Source organism: Prionailurus viverrinus, chromosome C2 (genome assembly GCF_022837055.1).
Source record: "Prionailurus viverrinus isolate Anna chromosome C2, UM_Priviv_1.0, whole genome shotgun sequence".
NCBI lineage: Eukaryota > Metazoa > Chordata > Mammalia > Carnivora > Felidae > Prionailurus > Prionailurus viverrinus.
In genome coordinates, this window is record NC_062569.1 from 92,636,273 (window position 1) to 92,655,297 (window position 19,025).

The 19,025-nt window shown below is 33.5% G+C and overlaps 1 protein-coding gene across 3 annotated transcripts in view; it reads right to left on the reverse strand.

The window, feature by feature from the left end:
* Positions 1-19,025, reverse strand: part of STXBP5L (syntaxin binding protein 5L) — a 398,449-nt gene that overhangs the window by 178,066 nt on the left and 201,358 nt on the right. For all 3 annotated transcript variants that reach the window (XM_047876610.1, XM_047876607.1, XM_047876609.1), the window contains exons 11-12: positions 13,491-13,645; positions 8,261-8,333 (exon numbers count right to left, since the gene is read on the reverse strand). In XM_047876610.1, coding sequence (XP_047732566.1) covers positions 8,261-8,333; positions 13,491-13,645 — 228 coding nt within the window. The remainder of the gene's footprint in view (positions 1-8,260; positions 8,334-13,490; positions 13,646-19,025) is intronic.

Below are 19,025 nucleotides of genomic sequence, written 5' to 3' on the forward strand. Positions count from 1 at the left end.
CCCCCATTCATGCTCTGTCTCTCTCTGTCCCAAAAATAAATAAACGTTGAAAAAAAAATTTTTTTTTAAATAAATAAATAAAAGCCATTTATGAAAAGCCCACAGCTAATATCATCCTTAATGGGGAAAAACTGAGAGCTTTCCCCCTGAGATCAGGAACACGAAATGGGTGTCCAATCTCACCGCTGTTGTTTAACATAGTGTTGGAAGTTCTAGTATCAGCAATCAGACAACAAAAGGAAATCAAAGGCATCAAAATTTGGCAAAGATGAAGTCAAGCTTTCACTTTTTACAGATGACATGATACTATACATGGAAAACCCGATAGACTCCACCAAAAGTCTACTAGAACTGACACATGAATTCAGCAAAGTTGCAGGATACAAAATCAATGTACAGAAATCAGTTGCATCCTTATACGCTAACAATGACACAACAGAAAGACAAATAAAGAAACTGATCCTATTCACAATTGTACCAAGAAGCATAAAATACCTAGGAATAAACCTAACCAAAGATGTAAAAGATCTGTATGCTGAAAACTATAGAAACCTTATGAAGGAAATTGAAGAAGATATAAAGAAATGGAAAACATTCCATGCTCATGGATTGGAAGAATAAATATTGTCAAAATGTCAATACTACCCAAAGCTATCTACACATTCAATGCAATCCCTATAAAAATTGCACCAGCATTCTTCTCGAAACTAGAACAAGCAATCCTAAGATTTGTATGGAACCACAAAAGACTCTGAATAGCGAAAGTAATATGGAAGAAGAAGGCCAAAGGGGGAGGCATCACAATCCCAGACTTTAGCCTCTACTACAAAGCTGTCATCATCAAGACAGCATGGTATTGGCACAAAAACAGACACATAGACCAATGAAATAGAATAGAGACTACAGAATTGGACCTACAAAAGTATGGTCAACTAATCTTTGACAAAGCAGGAAAGAATATCCAATGGAAAAAGATGGTCTCTTTAACAAATGGTGCTGAGAGAACTGGACAGCAACATGCAGAAGAATGAAACTAGACCACTTTCTTATACCATTCACAAAAACAAACTCAAAATGGATAAAGGACCTGAATGTGAGACAGGAAACCATCAAAACCCTACAGGAGAAAGCAGGAAAAAACCTCTCTTTCCTCGGCCGCAGCAATTTCTTACTTGATACATCCCCAAAGGCAAAGTAATTAAAAGCAAAAATGAAATATTGGGACCTCGTGAAGATAAAAAGCTTCTGCACTGCAAAGGAAACAATCAACAAAACTAAAAGGTAACCAACGGAATGGGAAAAGATATTTGAAAATGACATATCAGACAAAGGGCTAGTATCCAAAATCTATAAAGAGCTCACCAAACTGCACACCCGAAAAACAAATAATCTGGTGAAGAAATGGGCAGAAAACATGAACTGACACTTCTCTAAAGAAGACATCCAGATGGCCAACAGGCACATGAAAAGATGCTCAACGTCGCTCATCAGGGAAACACAAATCAAAACCACACTCAGATACCACCTCACGCCAGTCAGAGTGGCTAAAATGAACAAACCAGGGACTATAAATGCTGGAGAGGATGTGGAGAAACGGGAACCCTCTTGTACTGTTGGTGGGAATGCAATTTGGTGCAGCCGCTCTGGAAAACAGTGTGGAGGTTCCTCAAAAAATTAAAAATAGATCTTCCCTATGACCTAGGATTAGGACTGCTAGGAATTTACCCAAGGGATACAGGAGTGCTGATGCATAAAGGCACTTGTACCCCAATGTTTATAGCAGCACTTTCAACAATACCAAAGTATGGAAAGAGCCTAAATGTTCACCAACTGATGAATGGATAAAGAAATCGTGGTTTATATACACAATGGAGTACTATGTGGCAATGAGAAAGAATGAAATATGGTCTTTTGTAGCAAAGTAGATGGAACTGGAGAGTGTTATGCTAAGTGAAATAAGCCATACAGAGAAAGACAGATACCATATGTTTTCACTCATATGTGGATCCTAAGAAATTTAACAGAAGACCATGGGGGAGGGGAAGGAAAAAAAAAGTTAGAGAGGGAGGGAGCCAAAGCATAAGAGACTCTTAAAAACTGACAACAATCTGAGGGTTGATGGAGGTGGGAGGGCAGGGAGGGTGGGTGATGGGTATTGAGGAGGGCACCTATTGGGATGAGCACTGGGTGTTGTATGGAAACCAATTTGACAATAAATTTCATATTAAAGAAAAAACTTATCTGAAGAAATAATAGCTGAAAACTTCCCTAATCTAGGGAAGGAAACAGACATCCAGATATAGGAATCTTAGAGAGCCCCTAACGAGATTAACCCAAGGAGGTCCATACCAAGGCATACAATAATTAAAACGGCAAAAAACAATGATAGAATTTTAATAGCAGCAAGAGAAAGTTACATAAAGAGAAATCCCACAAGGCTATCAGCTGATTTTTCAGCAGAAACATTATAGGCCAGGAGGGGGGTGGCATGTATATTCAAAGTGCTGAAAGGAAAAAACCTACAACCAAGAATACTCTATCCAGCAAAGAATAGAATAGATTACCATTCAGAATAGAAGGAGAGATAAAAATTTTCCCAAACAAAAGTTAACGGAGGTCATCACCTCTAAACCAGCCTTACAAGAAATGTTAAAGGGAATTCTTTGAGTGGAAAGAAAAGGCCATAACTAGAAGAAAATTATGAAAGAAAAAAAGTTCACAGGTAAAAGAAACACATAATGAAGGTGGTGGATTAATCACTTATAAAACCAGTATGGAGCTTTAAAACATAAAAACAGAAAATTATATCTACAAAACCATTCAATATATATATGAAATATGTAAAATAGGACATTATATACATAAGACATGGAGATAGTAAAAATGTAATGCTTTTAGAATGTGTTTGAACTCAAGTGACTATCAAGTTAATATAGACTGCTATACCCATAAAATGTTACATATGAACCTCATGGTAACCACAAATCAAAAACCTATATTAGATATGCAAAAAAATAAATAGAAAGTAAACCAAGTATAACAGTAAAAAAAAGCTATCAAACAAGACAAGAGAGCAAGAGAAGAAAGGGACAGAGAAGAACTACAAAAACAACTAGAAAACAATTAATGAAATGGCAATAGTACACACCTACCAATAATTATTTATTTTAATGTTTATTTATTTATTTTGAGAGAAAGAGGGGAAAGGACTGAAAGAGAGGGAGAGAGAGAACCCCAAGCAGGCTCCACACTGTCAGCACAGAGCCCAATGCAGGCCTCTATCCCATGAACTGTGAGATCATGACCTGAGCCGAAATCAAGTCAGACATTTAAGCAACTGAGCCACCCAGTCACCCTGCCAATAATTACTTTAAATGGTCTAAATGCGCCAATAAAAAGACATAGGATGACTATATGGATTAAAAAAACAAGGCCCTTCTATAAGCTCCTAAAGACACATACAGACTGAGAGTGAAGGATTGGAAAAACATATACCATGCAAATGGAAGCAAAAAACCACTCCAAAACCAACAACAACAACCAAAAAATGGAGGCAGCAATATTTAGATAAAAAGACTTTAATTTAAAACAAAGACTGCAATGAGAGGCAAAGAAAGGCACTACATAATGATAAAGGGAACATCCAAGAAGATGATTTAACAATTTTAAATATCTATGTACCCAAATTGGAGGACCCAAATACATAAAGCACATATTAACAAACATAAAGGGAAAAATTGATAATCAAATAATAGTAGAGGACTTGAACATCCCATTTATATCAATTGTATCACAGAAAGGAAATCTAAAGGAAATAATGACTTTGAATGACACAATAGATTGGATGGACCTAACAGATATATACATATTATTCCATCCCAAACAGCAGAATACAAGTTATTTTTAACTGTACATGGAATATTCTCCAAGATAGATCACATGTTAGGCCACAAAACAAATTTCAATAAATTTAAAAAGATTAAAATCATATCAACCATTTTTTCTGACCACAGTGTTATGAAAATTAAAATCAATTACAAGAAAATCTGGAAAGAACACAAATACATTAAGTCTAAACAACATGCTACCAACCAACCAATGAGTCAACCAAGAAATCAAAGAGGAAATAAAAAAATATATGGAGACAAATGAAAAACACACACACACATACACACAATAGTCCAAAATCTTTGAGACACAGCAAAAACAGCTCTAACAGTTCTAAGAGAGAAGTTTGTAGCAATACATGCCTCAATATAAGCCTCAAGAAACAAGAGAAACCTCAAACAACCTGGGAAATGATAAAAATTAGAGCAACATAGAGATAAAAAAATCCACACACAATAGAAAGATTGAAACCAGGAGCTGGTTTATCCTTTCTTTAAAACGATAAACAAAACTGGGGCACCTGGGTGGCTCAGTCAATTAAGCATCTGACTTTGGCTCAGATCATGATCTCACTGTGAGTTAGAGCCCGGCATCAGACTTTGTGCTGACAACTCAGAGCCTGGAGTCTGCTACAGATTCTGTGTATACCTCTCTCTGCCCCTCCCCCACTCGCATTGTCTGTCTGTTTGTCTCTCTCTCTCAAAAATACACATTAAAAAATAAAAGGATAAACAAAACTGATAAACCTTTAGCCAGATGCATCAAGGAATAAAGAAGGAAGACTCAAACAAAAGCAGAGATGAAGGAAAAATAACAACCAACACCACAGAAATACAAGAACTATAAGAGATTATGAAAAATATGCCAACAAATTGGACAACCTAGAAAAAAATGGCTAAATTCCTCGAAACATATTCCACCAAAGCTGATTTAGGAAGATAGAAAATTTGAAATGAATTGTTACTAGTAAAAGAATTGAAGTAGTAAGCAAAAACTTCCAACACACAAAAGTCCAAGACAAAATGGCTTCACAAGCAAATTCTACCAAACATTTGAAGAAGAGTTAAACCTTTTTTTAAATGATTCTAAAAAACAGAAGAGGAATGAAAATTCCAAATTCATTCTACAAGCAAGCATTACTCTGATACCAAAAGTAGACAAAGACATTACAAAAAAAAATGTATGGGCAAATATCTTTGATGAACAACACAGATGCAAAAATCCTCAACAAAATATTAACAAACTGCATTAAGCAACACACCAAAGGATCATTCACCATGATCATCCACCACCCCAAATTTATTCTCGGGAGGCAAGGATAGATCAATATTCGCAAATAAATCAATGAGATACATCACATTAACAGGAAAAAGGATAAAAACCATATGATCATCTTAATACATGCATTTGACAAAATATAACATCTGTTCCTGATAAAAAGTCTCAATAAAGTGAGTTTAGAGGAAACATACCTCAATATAATAAAGTTTGTATATTAAAAACCCACAGATAACATCATACTCAGTGGTGAAAATCTGAGAGCTTTTCCTAAAAGATCAGGAACAAGACAAGGATGTCCACTCTTGCCACTTTTATTCAACATAGTACTAGAAATCCTAGCTCCAGCATTCAGACAACAAAAAGAAATAAAAGGCATCCAAACTGGTAAGGGAGAAGTAAAGCTGTCACTATTTGCAGATGCCTTGAGACTATATACAGAAAACCCTAAAGACTCCACCAAAAACCTACCAGAATGGATAAATGAATTCAATAAAGTTGAAGGATACAAAACTAATATACAAAAATCTGTTGCATTTCTATAATAATGAAGTAGCAGAAAGAAAAATTTTAAGACAATCTTACAATTACACCAAAAAGAATAAAATACCTCGCAATAACCTGAACCAAGGTGATGAAAGACTTGTACTCTGAAAACTATAAAATGTGATGAAGGAAATTAAAGATAACACAAACTATGAAAAGATAGTCCATGCTCATGTATTGAAAGAATATCATTAAAATGTCCATACAACCCAAAGCAACCTACATATTTAATGCAATCACTATCAACGTACTAACAGCATTTTTCACAAAAGTAGAACAATCCTAAAAGCTGTATGGAACCACAAAAGACCCCAAATAACCAAAGCAATCTTGAGAAAGAACAAATCTGGAATTATCTCAATTCCAGATTACAAGATATATGACAAAGCTGTAATAATCAAAGTAGTATGGTACTGGCAAAAACAAACAAGCAAAACAACAACAGACACATAGTCCAGTGGAACAGAATAGAATGCCCAGAAATAAACTCATCCTTATATGGTCAATTAGCCTACAACAAAGGAGGCAAAAATATGCAATGGGGAAAAGCCAGTCTTTTCAAAAGTGGTGTTATGAAAACGGGACAGCTACATGTAAAAGAGTAAAATTGGACCACTTTCTTACACCATACACAGAAATAAACTCAGGTTAAAAACCCAAATGTGAAAGCTGGAGTCTTAAAACTCCTAGAAGAAAAGATAGACATCAAGGATAGACAGACATCTGCTATAGAAACATTTTTCTATATGTATCTCCTCTAGCAAGGGAAATAAAAACAAAAATAAACCATTGGGAGTACACCCAAATGAAAAGCTTTTGCATGGTAATGTAAATCATCAACAAAGTGAAAAAGGCAACTTAATGGGAGAAGATATTTGCAAATGATATATCTGATAAAAGGTTAATATGCAAAATATTTAAATAACTTACACAAGTTAACCCCATAAAACCAAATAATCTGATTAAAAAATGGACAGAGGACTTCAACAGACCTTTTTCCAAAGAAGACATACAGATGGCCAATAGACACAGAATAAGATGCCCAACATCACAAATCATCAGGGAAATGCAAATCAAAACCACAATGAGAGGTCACCTTACACCTGTCAGAATGGCTAGAATCAAAAAAGACAAGAAATACAAAGTATTGGCAAGGATGTGGTGGAAAAGAGACCCCAGTGCACTGTTGGTAAGAATATAAATTGGTGCAGCCACCATGAAAACAGTGTGGAGGTTTCTCAAAAAATTAAAAATAGAAATACCATGTGATCTAGTAGTCCCACTACTGGGTTTTTACCCAAATAAAACAAAAACACTAATTTTAAAAGACATATGCACCCCCTATCACAGCATTATTTACAATAACCAAGATATAGAAGTAACTTAAATGACCATTGATAGATGAAGAAGACGTGCCACACACACACACACACACACACACACACACTGAAATATTACTTAGCCATAAAAACTAATGAGATATTGCCACTTGTGGCAACGTAAATGGGACTGGAGGGTATGATGCTGAGTGAAATAATTCAGACAGACAAATACCATATGATTTCACTTATATGTGGGATCTAACAAACAAAATAAGTGAACAAAGAAAGAAAAAATTCTAGATTCATAAATACAGAGAACAATCTGGTGGTTGCCTGAGGGGCAACAGTGGCTGGGGGATGGAATAAAGGGGATTAAAAGCTATAAATTTCCAGTTATAAAATAAATAAGTCACAAGATTAAAAGTACAATATAGGGAACATAGTAATACTGTAATAATGTTGTAATGCAACAGATGGTGATTACATTTGTTGTGAGCACTGAACAATGTATAGAATTGTTGAATCAATATCTCATACCCCTAAAACTAATATAACATTGTCTGTTAAATATAATTCAATTAAAAAAGAAAAAAGATAGGGAAAATCAGTTTCATGTCTATCATCATTTAGAATGAAAATGTGTAACAAGAAGACAGTATTCATCAATCGCATCTACTTTTACTATGTAAAGGAGTTGAAAGCAACTCCAAGAGCAATATTTCATATTTGTTTCCATTGCCTACAACATGAGAAAGAAAAGAAAGTAAAAGAAGGCCTCCATCTCCTCTGCTTTTGAGATCCTGCTCTCCTGTATTGTTGTTGCAGTAGTCCAATAACACTTTAATCATGTGCCATTTTCCATTAGTCCATAGCTAGCAGATGGCCATATGGTATGTTGTACAAATTTTCATAACGATTGTTTTTGCTTAGGTTAACAGAAAAAATGTGATCCATTTTATGTGTCCTGAGTCTCCAAATGCATCTTTCCAAACATCAGGTGTTGCCTTAAAAATGTGTTACAATTTTCTACGTCTCCTAAAGTCTCCTGGTTTTGTTTTCATTATTGAACTAATTACATTTCTACAATTCTAGCATAACAATATTCCACATAAAGAATATTTACCATCTAACATACACTAATGTCAATTATCTATGATAACTTCCTGTATTTTCATTGTAATGAATAGAGTATAAAAATAGTGTTAATCTGTAAATGAATAACTTACTTGCTTTGTGTCAGATCAACTACAATGAGATCTTTCTCCAGAAGTACTACAACAGCATAAGGTTCTTGAAATTCTACAAAAATAAAAAGTGGAAGTTTTCATGTTTCATATTTTATAAAATAATCAAACTTTCATTTCCTTTGTCTCCTTACAAATGTTATTTAAATGATTTCAGAAGACCAAAATATGAGCCACAGTAAAAAGTAACAAAACATTTTTAATTAAAAAATATTGTTGTTTTTCTCAGACTTAATGTTTAAGATCATTACAGGGAATGTGAAAGTGAGAAGTTGCATAGAGTTAAATATTTCTCAATAATAATGAGGTGGTGATAGATTATTGGAAAAGAGTCTGTCATCTCTGTCTCACAAACATTTATCTTATTCTTCCATAACTTTCCATTTTAGATCTGATTTCATGCATACAAGGAGATGTTGTAAGAAAATAGTTCTGCCCTCCTGGGCTATGACACATTTCACCTCCCTGTGAAAGCAACACTCCTTATACTAAAAAATTTAATTTCTATTCAATATGCTTTAACAGGCACTTAAAGATTGCCTACTATGTGCCTAAGAGTATATACCTCAAAAAGGCAGAGAGTCTGAGGACAATCTGTGATTTTAAATTCCTAAACTTTAACCCCTCCCTCCTTTCAATAGGTTCCAGCAACTATTCTCAGAATAAAGGATATATGGAGAATAAAATTGACAAGGTCCTTATTCTCATGGAGTTTACATTCTAGGGATGTATACAAACAATGAAGAAGTAAATGAACAGATTCAGAAAGTAATGTGAGCCATTAGAAAAAAATCAAGGCTTATGGCATAAGAAATGACTTTTAGGTCAGGCAGAGTAACACAAATACCATATGATTTCACTTATATGTGGAATTAAGAAAAAAAACAGATGAACATATGGGAAGGGGGAAAGAAAACAAAATGAGGGAGAGAAAGAAACAAACCATAAGAGACTCATTATGACAGAGAACAAACTGAGGGTTGATTGAGGAAGGTGAGTGGGGGATGGGCTGAGTGATGGGTATTAAGAAGGGCACTTGTTATGATGAGCCCTGAGTATTATATATAAGTGATGAATCACTAAATTCTACACCTGAAACCAATATTACACTATATGTTGACTAACAGGAATTTAAGTAAAAATTTGAAAAAGACAAAAAAAGAAATGATTTATGGTTGGTGGGAGAGCACTAATTTAGTTACTGTGGTAAGGAAAGGCATTGTTTTCCATTTATAATACAGACTAATAAAGAAAAGGTACAATTAAAGTGTTCTCAATTTAAGAAGTAAATATTTACAAAAACATCTTCCATACATATTTGATTCTCAGTAGCTAGAACAGGTGTTATATTACTATTTTTCATTTCATCAACAAAATTAAAGTCTAAAGAGGTTATGAGATTGGTGCAAATTTACAAAGCTAGTTAATTGAAAAAGCTGAAACTTTAACCCAGGCCTTCTGATTCTAAATTCTAATTCTAAATTCTGATTCTAAGTTTTCATTATACCAGCAGTTTCTACTAGCTACTTTAACAGGTATTTAATCCTAAACTCAACAATCACTTGGCAAGAATTTTATTCAGAGAATTCAAGTCTTAGTTGGAAAACCAGAAGAGATGGCCTTCACAGTCTTGAGAAGCTATAGAACCTATTTATATTTATAAGTCACATGCTATGAGAGAAAAACTAGAAACAAAACCCCCAAAACCGAGGAGTTTGGGTGGATGCAGTCTTCATACTGTTTGCTATTCAAACTGTTCTCAAACTGAGGCTTCCTCTGCTTCTCCCTTATCTCTTAGAGCTGTTTTAAATTTTCAACATTATTTTAATTCTTCTGAACCTAGGGTTTTTATGGTTTTTTGTTTGTTTTTGTTTTTCAGTTGAAGGAACACTGGAGTTCTATACTACTACTTTCTTCTTTGTCTTCTCTTTAGGACAACCATTGGTTGGGAAGCAATTGCTACAAAAATAAAATAGCTGAGACACTGGCATGAATGAGAAAAATTCAAAAATTTTTTTCAGTGGTTATATCTGCTTTATCATTTGAGATAGGTATGTTTCAGGTTATTATTGTTTCTTTTAAAATAATAAAAACTGGTAGCAAAAGTTTCACCTTTGTAGAAGTACTTGGTGAACTGTGGTAACTGCTGAATAAAAAGATTTCCTTAGGAGTCAGTTTAGGTTCAGTTATGTGTCTATTATTTTTTAACAGTTTGATCTTAGACAAATTCATTAACTTATTAGCTCAATTAAATTAATTCAATTTCTTTACCCATTGATATGGCAAAATAATAATAACTTCCTTAGACTGTTACGGAGATTAGGTGTATGTGAAGATGCAAAGCCTGGCACATAGTATGTGCTCAATAGATAACGATCATATCATTTTCTCCATTAGATTGGTTTATTTTTGAGCAGTCTTTTAACCCTAGTCCCCAACAAGGTGAAAGGCTCTATCATAATTACTACTTCTCTGAAGAGAAATGCATTATTTATGACACTTATAGAGGACCAGATACAGTTAAATGTAAATGTGAAACTGACGAATTCCGAGTATAGTTGGTTAGTTACTCTGGGCAATACCCCCTGAGATAAGAGGCATTTGTGTTCTTTGAAAAATAAGTTGAATTGACAAATGTCAAAATGATTTATCAACATTAAAAACTGTTAATAAATTTATTTTAACAAATGCATAAGATTTATCATTATGGCTGTAAAGAAGATTGAAGTTCCATATTTGCTCATATGGAGTTATAATCAAAATACATTGTTAAGTGAAAAAAAAGTATGATACAGAATAGTACATAGAGTATGTTGTCATTTGTACAAAAAAGAGATAATGTAGACATAGATAAGTATACATACGCATATGCATAAACTTTTTGGGAGAATACATAAGAAATGTGGAAATAGTTGCCTCTTGAAGGGCAATGAGTAAAATTTTTATTATATACTAATGTGTACTGTAGGGTCTTTTCTGTCATTTTCATGTACTATTGTTTTAACCAGAAATAGTTATTCTCTTAGCCCCTGACAAAAATTCCATCCTCATTATCACTACTCTGAAAAACAAACACATATATGTGGCTTGGAAGTGATAATACATAGTTACGATATATTTATAACTTACTTAACATCATTATAGATTATCCTAACATCTCTACTAATGTGCATAAATTTGTACAAACACACACGTAAAATGTGTGGTTTGCATAGATCAAACACTATCAGTCTGTGTTACTGGCATACATTTTTCTCTAAGGTCTTTAACAGGATGCATTTTCCTAAATTCAGCTTTTGGTCTTCTATTTGTTCTTTCTCCCTTTGTTCCTTTATCTTTCATTCTCAGAACTCCAAATAACATCTATATTCTGATAATTCATAAATAAATATTAAAGACCTTTTGCCTCTCTTTTTTTGCTCTCTAAGCAATTTCTCTTTCCAAAAACAGTTATTGCATATGAAACCATTATTCTTAAAATATGTTATCTTTGACTCCTCTATCATGTCATTCTCTAACTAATTGGTGCCCAAATTCAGTGAGTTTCCTGTTTCCATTCTTATAGGTAGCAGTGTATTAGATCTTGATCATTTTAATGAACATTTGGACAAATGCCACCCAGCTGTAATCTGGAAATTTAAGATTTCAGTTTTTCTTCAGACCCACACACTCTTTTCTGGCAAATTTTACTAAAAACATTGCTTTCTTTCATGTTAATATTTTCTCAAAATTCCTCTGTTGCTCTCTATCTCCAAATACCTCTAAAAGGCTTTCAATTTTTTCTCTTAAGTTGATGTCACCCTCGCAAACCTTACAAGTTCTAAAACCTTTACTTAATATCCTCTTCAAGTGCCAGGTCCTTCTTCAAAGCCTATCTAAATCCTCTTTCCATGCAGCTTTGCATGAAAATTTGTCATCGATTCTGACTAGCCTACAAATTAGTACATTACTAAAACCCATATAATTCAGCACTTAAGTGTTACATTTTTACTTAAGTCACAATTATCTCCCGCATCCAACCAGATTTTATGTGATTTAACATCAGAGATCAGTTTCATACTTCATCTATATTCTCAATAAGTCCTGACAGTACTGAGGCCACAGAAGCATCCAATAAATAATTGTTGATTAATTAACACAAGTAACTTGTTTGTCCCAGAAACCCTGGAAATAAAATGCCACACTGATATCTCATATCAATCTATCCCATCTTTAAATATGAAACTAAAAATTTTAAGCAAATTAAGTTATAATAAAACAATTTATAGATATTCATAGTTACAAAGTATGCTCATTTTGGCCTTCCAATAATCATGTGGAGTCAATATTATTATTCTCTTTCTAAAAATGATAAGCCTAACTCATAAATTAAAATGACTTACCCAAGTTCACCTAGCTAGTGACTGACAGGGCTAAATCATAAAGCCAAATACTGTGTCTCCAAGTCTAGAGTTCCTTCTTTTGTATGTTCCCTCTTAAAAAATTGTAGTTATATATATGCATATGCATATGTACTGTGTTGTTTTAATCATAAATTCATATTTTACTTTTTATGTTTCATCAATTTTTAGATTTTATTATTAAAATATTTCATTATTAGGTTTAATTATACAGTTTGTACATAAGTTGTTTTTATGTCTAAAGAAAGTCTTTATATTCAGGATGCATCTCTTCTCCCAAAGGCCCTTCTAATTATTCTCAAAATTGAAATAAATCACTAACCACACATCAGCAATCCTAGAGTAATCAGAGGTGCTGCAGTTGCATCTGAAGCAAAGCCAGATGTGAAACAGATGCAGTACCACCAGAGTTACAGATCACTGATATCAGGTAAGTGCTTTAACTTTGATTAGCACTGGAATGGATGGGTGGAGCTGGTCTAGGAGAGGCTATTAGGAGACCTCAGTTTCCCCAAGTGATTTCACCCTGGACCCCTATCGGACCCTCCCAGCTCAGCTTCCACCATCCTTATCAAAGTTTAAAGCACTTACCTGATATAAGAACCTGAAACTCCAGCACTGCTGTACTACATCTGTCTTACTTCCAGTTTGTCAAGTAGGTACAGTTGCAGAACCTGCTCCAGCACCTGTAGCTCAGTGTTGTGCCACAGTAGATGTCAGCTGCCGAAACTAAAAATATTTAAGCTTAATTTTATTAGGACCTTATTTCAAAAATGATTTTCAACATTAATAGTTTCATTTTTGTTACTTACCATTTGGATAGGGCGTTTCACATAAAGTAAGGAATTCAACAATAGGATGATCCATTTCAAGCACTGTAATTGCTTTTCCATGCATGATGGTTAAACTTGGTCTTCTGCAAGCTTTGTCATAGGACAATCCACCAGAAAATATTATGAATGGTTCACTACATAGAAAAAAAAAGTTAATGAGATTGAGAAGTCCTTTAAAATAATACGATTATCACAGGCTGAGCTAATGAACAAGTTTGGTGGGGATTATACAGGATGTAATTTGACAGGGAGAAAACACCTTTCCTGGCCCAAAATACCTCAACTAAATGACTTACTATTATACCATATCCCTTTTTCTGGAGGTGAATTCTTACCATTAAAATTACTAATGAATCAGTCTAAAGGTGATGAGGTGGGCTGGGGAAAAGACAGGATGGCTGAAGGGAGGTAGAAGTACTCATTGACTGAAAAGGACATCTTCACATGTATTAGTTGATTCCCAAAATTCTGTATCACTACCATTAGAATATTGATGTATGTTAGTTTATCATATTAAACAGTTGGCATGTGGGGTCCAAAATTCCTAAGGGACAAGAGAGGCAAGTTTCAATATAAAATGAAATGCAAAAGTAGCAATCCCACAGTGGTAGAAGGTACAAAAATTCTATGTAATGGATTCTTTGTGGGAAAAGAGTTATGATAAAAAGATGGAAAAAACAAAACAAAAAAATGTGATCTTCTCAATTTTACCTTGGGTCAGCCAGTTCTATTTAGCTAGTGAAACTAACATCAAAATTTTAGGGCATGGCTGAGATGACTATAAAATATTACAGGTTTCAGAAAGTTATGAAATAGTGTCATAATTTTTCACTTTTCTCAAAGTAATATCTATATTTCTAGTTTATATATAAAAATAAAATATGTTAATGAAGTATTTTCAATAAGTAAATACTAATAGAAAATATTCTTCTCCAAAACAATTTTTAAAAAGAACTAGACACTAATTTTACCAAATTCTTTGAGAACATATGCTTCACTAAATAATTCACTTCCATTTATTCACCAAAGTATCAACTAGTTTCTAGAAATCACTCCATAAATTTCCCTTTCTCTTTCATTTTGTACTGTATACATAGTATCAAACATTACCAATGGAACATTTGCTAATCTTATGCTGGCTCTATAACAACAACAAAAAGAGCTTTTAAAAAGGTTTCAATTAATACTTACATATTAACTGTTTATACTAATTTTTATTTATAATTCTGTCTTGATGTTTTAACATAAATATTTAAGTTGTAAGCTAAACAAGAAACAGTGCTCTTATTTTTTATTTAAATTTTTTCAATGTTTACTTATTTTCGAGAGAGAGAAACAGAATACGAGTGAAGGAGGGACAGAGAGAGAAAGGAAAACACAGAATCTGAAACATGCTCCAGGCTCCAAGCTGTTAGCACAGAGCCCTATGCGGGACTTGAACTCCGGAACAGCGAGATCATGACCTGAGCCACAGTCGGACACTTAAATGACTGAGCCATCCAGGCACCCCTCTAATTTATTCTTCTTGAGTCTTATATCAGTTGATGTGAGTTAGTCTTACCTCAGTAATCTGGCATATTAAATTACCAACCTAGCAATGGCAGTATTAAGCAGCAAGTTTTTTCCTATAAAATAAATGCTTAATTATTAAGATTTCTCTCCAGATTTAAAAAATCACTTCTAATGAAATGAGTATGTGTTTTTGCACCTTTTTGTGTTGCTTTGTTGTATAACAAATATCATGACTTGGAGAACATATTATCTTTTCATATGTATTGAGCTTAACTGCTCCAAATATTAATAACGCCATAAACATCGATTTTTTTCCATATAAAAGTATAAACTCTCATCTCCTAGTACTAATCCAAATAAAGGTTAAGAAGCAATTTACTCTCCCTTTTTTGGTAAGCACATTGGAAAATATGTCCTTTCTAATATTGGAAGAAAGCAAAACCTTTTCTGCTCTTATTATGACTCTGCATCAGAAAACATTGGGTCTAAAGTTAATTGCTGATATATATGCACTTCTCTATAAAAAGTTATTTCCTCAGGACAATGCTCAGGAAACCACTCATAAATAATTGCACTAGATACTTTATTATCACATTAAATTCTCATAAGTAGAATCCTCATTTCATTAATGAGGTTAATACTAAGCAACTAAGCAAGAAAAAACCCAAAAGAAAATGGAGATCTGTAAGATTTCAAAACCTATTCTCCTAAACAATGATCTATACTGTCTATAGCTGATAAGGAGTCTGGGATTAATGCAGGTGAACTTGTTCAGAGTCAAGCAGCTATGAAGAGGCAGGATAAGGATTTAAATTCAGACTCCAAAGTCCATGTTTTTCACTTCTAATGTTTCTAAAACTGTGGACATAACTTCATAAATGTTCTGGAAAAAGTTTTTAATTTAATAATTTGACAAACACTTGCAAACTACATCTCCCTTTTGAAATTTTATAATTCGGGCCATATAGTAAAGATTCTAAGAAACTGTGTAGTAAAGAATTCAATTTACTTCTATATAATGCAGCATTTCTCAGATCTCTCAAATGAATTTGATTACAGATTCCTATTTTTTCATGAATAGTTAGTGATCAAAGGGACACAATTTGGTAAATGCTATATCACAGTAAACTTCCTCCTTTATTACTTAATACAAGTGTTTCTTGGTATACTGACCAGATGGATTATTACAAAATAAACAGCTATATAATTAACAGTGTCTTTATACACAAAGACAACATTAATACAAATTAAAATTTTTGACAACTTGGATAAATTCCAAAGGCATTATGTTGAGTGAAAGAAACTAGGATTAAAAGGTTATGTAATACATAAATGCATTTATATGACATCTCAAAAAGGCAAAACTATAGTCATGGAGAACAGATTACTGGTTGTTATGGGTTAGGAGGAAAGAAAAGTGTGGCTATTAGGAATAGCATGAGAGAATTTTAGGGGTATGGAAATGTTCTGTATTCTTATCATGATGGTGATTTTCAGGCATCTATACATGTGTTAAAATCCATAGTACTGATTCCAAAAGAAAAAAGTCTATTTTACTGCACAATTTGTAAAATAAATATAATATAAAAAAGCATTAAAATTTTGTCTCAATGAAGATAAACAATAACTTGTGCAACATAACACATATTAAAATAACATTTGTTGAATATGTATAATGTTCCAGGTGTTGTATGAAGAACTTTACTTGCTGTATTGTATTAAATCTTTATGATACCCCAATGAAAAAACTATTATTCTCATTTAACAGATGGATATACTGAGGCTTAGAGAACTTTACACATGAAGTCCATCAGTAGGTGGCCATGATAAAAAGGGATCAAAAGACTAGCAGAAAGTAATTTTTATTAACTGCAGAGAATTTGATAATGCTAGTGGTAGCAGGTAGAAAGATCATTATTCCTTTTTTAGAAGAGGATCCATTTAGTAAGCCTAGAGACCATCAGGGTTGGGGTACCAGTAAGCAAATTATTGACTGGGACCAGTGATTCCTAAGCATAATGGTTGTTCATCCTAGAAATGTAAATAAAGCCAGTTTGTGAATGGCTGATCTAAGATAAATTAAGCAGAAAACAAACCCCTTACATCTGGTACCTATGCAATCCTTTAAGAGGCCCTATTGCTGCAACATATTTGATAGAGTCTTCTTAACGTTCTTGCTCCTGCCACAGCCATCCCAATTTTTGACTTCACAAAGTTTTTACTGCATACTGGGTGGAGCAGAAATATAGCTATGTATTTTCATTTCCAGACTGTGGCCCATTTTGCCATAATACCTTTAAGCATTCTTAACTTCAGTGCTCCTCTGCTTTTTAGTCGTCTTGTGTTCTGAACGGTGGAACCACTGCTTTTAGAGGTGGCTTTTTTTTAATATTGTAATAATCACAACAAACACACAATGTACTAAGTAAAGTACACAGTAAGTGGGATGGCAGTAATTATTATCTACAATATAGAATTACTTCACATTAGAATCTGAATTATTTATACACAAAGTCGGATTACCAATTACTAGAATATATCATTAGGATCAGTGGAATAATTTTAATAATGTGAAATATCATGGCTTTGATGATGAGAATCATGATAACTTCTTTCTATCAGGAAATCCATTATGTGCCAGTCATCAAACTTATGACAGTACAAACTTTATGCATAATTTCATTTATTCCTCACAAACATCACAATGAGATAGGTATAATTGATGAGGCAATTAAAGTTTAAAAGAGTTAAATTTCAAGGCCACATAGCTGTCTTACTCCATTTGGCAAGGATCTTTCTTTTTTTTTTTTTACTTCTTTTTTGCTTTTTGGTTTTTTTTTTCTTTTTTGAGAGACAGAGTGCAAGTGGAGAAGAGGAAGAGAGGGAGAAACAGAATCCCAAGCAGGCTTTGCGCTGTCAGCACAGAGCTCGATGCAGGGCTCAAACTCACAAACCATGAGATCAAGAGTCAGATGCTTAACCGACTAAGCCACCCAGGTGCCCCCCCCCCCCTTTTTTTTTTCGTTTTTAGGTTTTCTTTTCTTTCTTTATTTATTTCTTTTTTTGAGAGAGAGAGAGAGAGTATATGGCAAGGATCTTAATAAGTATCTTACACTTGTCTTGAAATCCTCATTCCTAAAGTATCTTCTCTTCTTGTTCACCCTTTCCTCTATTTGTGTGCCACCATCCTATCATCACTTAAGCCCCATCTCACGTATTTCTTTTCCCAAGAAGAATTTTACTGATGTGTCTTCACTGTGCTCTTCCCCTCTCTAGGCTGGGTTTAGATGTCCTTTTGTTGTGCTGTCATAAATGTACCTCGCATGTTACATGTAAACCACGAGTTTATGGCCTTACTTCCTCTACTAGACCATAATAGATTCAAAAGCAGGCAGTATTCTCTTTCATTTTAGTACACTAAACAAGTTGCACAGTGTGTAGTATGTAGTAATAACTAATATATATATTTAATAATAATATATGCATATATATGCAATATATATCAACATATAGTATATACATGTTTCCATATATAATATGTGCATATGTTTCCATACACATAATACCTATGTAAAATGTTTCCATCCCTAATAATTAAATTTAAAATGTTTTAAGACTTTAATTATAAGAGTACAAAACTGTGGTCATTTTTACTACTTAAGCATAGTAACATTTGGCTGGACTAAAGAAGTACTAATCTATCTTATGTGTGGGGAGGTACATAAACTGTCATAAAAATATACTCATTAAAAACATATCTATCTATATAAACATATACGCCATATATGTTTATATATATAAACTCACTAATTAAAAATGGCCATAATTTTATACTATTAATTCTTTCAAAGAGCAGGTATAATCAAACATTAAATGTGATGAAAATTGAGGAGGGCACCTGTTGGGATGAGCACTGGGTGTGGTATGGAAACCAATTTGACAATAAATTTCATATTAAAAAAAAAAAAGAAGGGGCGCCTGGGTGGCTCAATCTGTTAAGCA